General features: G+C 41.2%; 1 protein-coding gene across 2 annotated transcripts; it reads left to right on the forward strand.

Annotated features, from left to right (window-relative positions):
• Positions 1 to 778: 778 nt before the first annotated feature.
• On the forward strand, positions 779 to 5155 carry LOC136768503 (C-type lectin domain family 4 member D-like). Of its 2 annotated transcripts, none has more exons than XM_066722737.1 (4): positions 779 to 867; positions 1021 to 1075; positions 2222 to 2584; positions 3686 to 5155. In XM_066722737.1, exons 2-4 carry the CDS (start codon positions 1033 to 1035, stop codon positions 4045 to 4047), a joined length of 768 nt encoding a protein of 255 aa, XP_066578834.1. In that variant the 5' UTR covers positions 779 to 867; positions 1021 to 1032; the 3' UTR covers positions 4048 to 5155. The 2 variants fall into 2 exon arrangements, with proteins under 2 accessions (XP_066578834.1, XP_066578835.1); XM_066722738.1 differs by having other exon boundaries at positions 2225 to 2584.
• The last annotated feature ends 209 nt before the right edge of the window (positions 5156 to 5364 follow it).

Raw genomic sequence — 5364 nt, forward strand, 5'->3', positions numbered from 1 at the left:
AAACCCAGTGGATAACAATCTCAAGTTACAGATCAGACACTGTGGTGTAGAGAAATAGAAAAACAACACACAAGGGCAGTCCCTCTGTTATGACAGTGCGGTTATGGGACCTGCAGCCAGGCTGAAGGGTAATTTCTCTTTCTCTTTGCAAGTGGTAGGTTTTCTTTCCATGTCATTTGCTCAGCTGTGTGGCTGTGCAGCTGCGGGGGTGGTTGGAGGATCTGACTTTTAGACTGTCAGTCCCCGTGAGGAGATATACTGAAAGGTAAAGAATAAAATAAAGAACACCAGGGAACAATGAATGAAAGTAAGTAAAGAAAACATACAGAAACCGATCCACTGCTGGATGAAGGCCTCTGCTGGATGTTTCCATGTCCTTCGATCTACAGCTTCCCTTTCAGGTGCCATGCCTGCAGATGTTCTTATTTCATCTTTCCATCTTTTAAGTCATCTTCTCCTCTTTTCATCTCTTGTGATCCATTCGATAGCTTCTTTCGTCCAACTTTGATCGGTTCTTTTTGCGATGTGTCCGGCCCACTGCCAAAGGGACACATCGCCTCTTGAATCAAAAACATGACATCTTATTAAATTGAAGGAGAATGATAGCATCTAGGTTCAATCATCTGGAACAGCCAAGTGCGTCAGAGTCCAGGTTATTTGAATAGGCCGATTCCTGTACATGATTTGAATGGTATCTGCATAGGCTGGTGGAGTATTACAAAGTCGCTGGCTAGCAAAGATAAGCCCCTCTCAGAAACACCTCTACTACAGGGAAAGGGGCAAGCAATGCGATTCTGTCCCATTCCAGGCGCTGATTTCAACCTGGAGGAAGACGCAGGCATCTGAAGGGGACTTATACCGGGAAAGGTAACTTTTAATGGAATACAGAGGGATAGACATACTATACGGTACAGAACGTCAATAACCTGTTGTCAGTATACATGGAAACCACTCAATATTTGAAAGAAAATGTCATTTGAAAGAGCAAAACCAACAACCATGATTTCTTTCCTGCAATAGGCAAAAGAGAGGATGAGAGGAAAGAAGAGTCTCTGTATTGCCTTCCTTCTCCTGGGTGAGTGTTGGTCTTATCAGCTCTGATTTAATTTAACTTACTTGGTTTTATGAGTATGTTGAATTGGCTCATCAATACATGTCTAATGCTTGCCTCTGATTTCGCAAGTTATTTGTTTAGGTTATGGCTGGGATTAAATCAAAACTTTGACCTATCCCTGTGTAACAATGAATTAATATATTAATATATAATTATATATATATATATATATATATATATATATATATATATATATAGCTCTGGAAAAAAGAGACCACTCCAAGTTCACAAATCAATGTTAAGTGGTCTCTTAATTTTTGTCCAGAGCTGTATATGTTTCAAAATTAAATGTGGAGTATGGTGGTTAGATAAGTGGGAAGAAAATCATCATTTAAATACATGAAACTTTGAGGCACTGACACAACAAAATGTGGAAAAGTTCAAGGGGGAGCAGACTTTCTATAGACAGTTTACATTCTTGCATATGCAACACAACTGTATCACAAAAAGCTCAACACAGTGACACAATACTTTTTAAGAGTATTACACTGCATCTATGCATAATCCTATTGTAATTATTAATTAGTGCACATGTACTTACTAAGTGAATAGTGGTGAATAAGGTACACTCATTGTAAATGTTTACCATTAGAGACAATACCTCCTACAGGACTTTGGTATCAGGATTGTCCAGAACATGTATATGCATTTCCTACATTTACATAAACCAAATGTTTCGTGATGTAACGTAATGTTTCGTTACTCGGTGAACTGCATTGCCCAAAGCTTTAATTTTCAAACAAACGGGTACAATTAACTCAAATTCAAGCACACAACAAAAAACAAAAGCACCAAACATTAGTATGCACTAGAATGACCTTTCTTTCTTCCTGATATGATTTCCTTACCTGTTTGTTTATGGTTACGTATAGGAAAGTAGGTGCATGGACTTTTCAAGATACATTTTTTTTTAATGTTCTCCATCTCTGAGACAATATTGTAGCACAGGGAGCAAAATCTGGGGTTATACAGTTATATTAGGACAACCTGATATGGTAGCACAGATTGAATTTACACTGGATCCAAAGTACTGTGCAATTGTGCAATGACCCTCTCTCGTTCGACATACCATAACAGCTATCCTCCCTCTCACATTTCTTCTCTCAGTAGCTTGTGTCGCCCACACTGTTGCCATGGAAAACCGGACGTTTCACTTGCTGAACCAACGCCTTAGCTTTGAAGACGCCCGCAATTTCTGCAGAGAGACCTTCGATGACCTAGCTATCTTCCAGACCGTGCAAGAGGCTCAAGTAGTGTTGGACTTAGCGAACCAGACAAATGAAAAGGTGTGGATCGGGGGCGTCTACAGTAAAAACCAGTTTGGATGGGTGACGAACGAGACCATGAGGTTTACCTGCCTGCCCTGGGAGACCTCCAACAGCACCATGGACTACTGTGGGACCTTGAACCCGGTCACGGAAATGTGGGAGCTGAGAAATTGTGATGACAAGAGTCTGGCTGTCTGCCTAAGTGAGTACCAAGAAACCAGGGTTCTCTTGCGCCGTGTCAAAGCTGTGATGGAATGTAATCAGGCCGAAATATCGGTTTCAAACCAAAACGTTTTAGCTTGTGGTTTCATGTGCTCGGTCCATCAGGAAGTCCAAGCATTCATTCTCTCTTCTTCTATCTTTGCTGGTTGTATTCCACCTCCAGGCTCATCACACCTTAGCTGTGCTGTTAGCTGTTAGTTTTTACATATTTTCCATTTGGTCTGCAAACAAAAAAGTCCTTATATTCCTCACATAGATACTGTGATCATGTTGTTCCCTGTGTGGACCAGGAAAGCATGTTTTCCTTGTGCATGTGTGTCTTATGTGGCAACCAAACCATCTGCTTATGTCTCATCGTTTGCCAAGTCTTTCATTCGCGCCTGTCAGACAGAAACAAGGTTTGGGATTCCGATGTGGGATCATTGGTTATTGGCATGATCGATGTTGGCCTTCACACAATCTATAGCCCTCTGTGATATCTGATCATATCATACCATCATGAGAGTTTTGGGAAGGAGAGGAATCCATAAATGAAGTGCAATCTGGCTTGGCGTGCATAGATTGGTCACTATTTACTCTCCCCGTGGGTTTTGGGGCTGTGAAATCCAAATGTTAGATGGGTTTGGCAACTGCACATCACCGAATATCACACAAAGACCCTGAACCCTGTAATTCTCACTCAGCCTTCTTCTCAAAGTTTTCCTTAATGTCCAAGGCTTGCATTGCTCGGCCGCGGTACTGACGCTTTGAGCGTTACCCCCTTCACCGCGGGATGCTACGTGATAAAACATCAGGTTTGTGTTACAAATACTTGTATCCTGTGATTGCTTCCCAGCTTGAGATCAGAACGAATTGAAGGCAATTGAAGAGTAAAGAGGTAAACAAATTAACTAAAAAAAAATGATGATGATGATCGTGATGATTATTATTAATAATAATATTTAGGTCAACCTAACATTTTTAAGAGAACAGCAAAAATTGCAGGGCAGCACAGTGGTGCATGGGAGAAGATTTCTAGGGTCTACCTGCGCCGTCTACTGTGTACGCTCAGGTTCCTTCATGTTCTTTACCCCAAATGCAGACATCAACAGGACACTGCAGTTCGTGAAGGAAAAGAAAACGTGGAAGTCGGCCCTGCAGTACTGTCGCGACAACTACACCGACCTGGTGAGCATCTCCTACGCCAGGGAACAGCGCCAGGTCACCCAGTTCCTCCTTAGCGTCGGATCGCCAGACTGGGTGTGGCTGGGCCTGAAGAAGCACATGGCCTGGGGGTACTGGTACTGGACTGATGACCAGCCACTGCAGTACTACTCCTTCTGGGCCGACGGGCAGCCCAGCGACCCTTTCGATGAGAGGTGTGGGGTGGCTGGCCTGTCCAATGGCAGCTACCGCTGGTATGACACCTGCTGCGAAGTGCCGCGTCCGTTTGTGTGCTACTAGCCTTGGCTGGAAATGCATTTTTAACATATTGGTAGATGATCTATGGTCCTTATATGTTTCGTAGACCACAACGTGACCCTTTCTTTGTATATAGAATATACATGAGATATATGTCCAGTATAACTTAGTCTGAAATCCTCACCTGTTTTATACAGACATGGACACATAAATATATGCATTAGTCTAAAATGGATTGACACTGGTGTTTTCCATGTACAAAAAAGGGCCAATTTTGGTATGAGAAAAAATATCTACCAATATATTCCAAAATAAATGTTTGTTCCTTATGGGTCTCCCTATTAAAAAAAAAAAAAAACTGCAGTTCTCTTCATATCCAGTCCTGGAGGGTCCCAATCAAACAGGATTTCTTGGTCTATTTCAATCAATCCCCCCCATCCTCTGAAGGAAGCAGATTATCAAGCAATTAGGAGCTCAGGTGCAGCGCCCTCTGGGACCTTATCTGAAAAGCAGGGTGGATTTTAGCTGGCTCTCATTTTTTTTTTTTTTTCTGAATAGTTACAAATCTTAAAGGCACAAATCTAGTATACAAAAAATTTAGTTACAGAGTACAGACATACAAATATGTATTGTTGTTTCTGACATTTAAGGATAGAATTGCAGTTAGGCTTTGGAGAATAAAGCACAGGGTTGTGCATTCAGCACAGAGAAGCAGTTTTTTTTTCTTTATTTCTTTTTCTTTATTTAAATGTTATGCCAAATGTCAGGTCGGATAATTTCTGCTTCTTTTACTCCAAACATCTGGTTTGACTGCTAGTATCAGCTAACAATATCTTCTACTGGTCAACAGACTCCATCGAGACAAAATCAAGATGTGTGTCAAGGAGTGTGTGAAGGAGAAACTACCCAAGACTCTTTGCAGCAATGATGGAATTGTTCGAGTCTTGTAAGAGAAAGGAAGTAAGATAAACAGAGCTTATTTGTCAAGATATCTGAAGACCTAGTTTTAAATGCAGGAACTCTCGGATGTCAGTAAGAAAAGTGTAGTCAAAATAAACGAAGACCAAAATCATGTTCAGCTTTTTATTGTAGATGGTATTTTTAAAAATAAAGATTTAAGGGAGCCAACACTAGCCTTTTTGTTGTTATTTTTAACTCATCAGCCCCATTAATGCAGCCACTCACCTGCAATGGGATCATGCATGTCTGATAATAGTTTGAAAATGAAGTTTGGGAAGAGCCAGCACTCTGAAGTGAGGGGAAGGGGTCAACCCCAGTCTCACTCATACATAAATATCCAAAGAGTCATTTTGTTGTCTGAAGCATAATCAAACAGGAAGACTTGTGGAGCAGCTTAAA

The sequence above is a fragment of the Amia ocellicauda genome, chromosome 14, assembly GCF_036373705.1.
Source record: "Amia ocellicauda isolate fAmiCal2 chromosome 14, fAmiCal2.hap1, whole genome shotgun sequence".
NCBI lineage: Eukaryota > Metazoa > Chordata > Actinopteri > Amiiformes > Amiidae > Amia > Amia ocellicauda.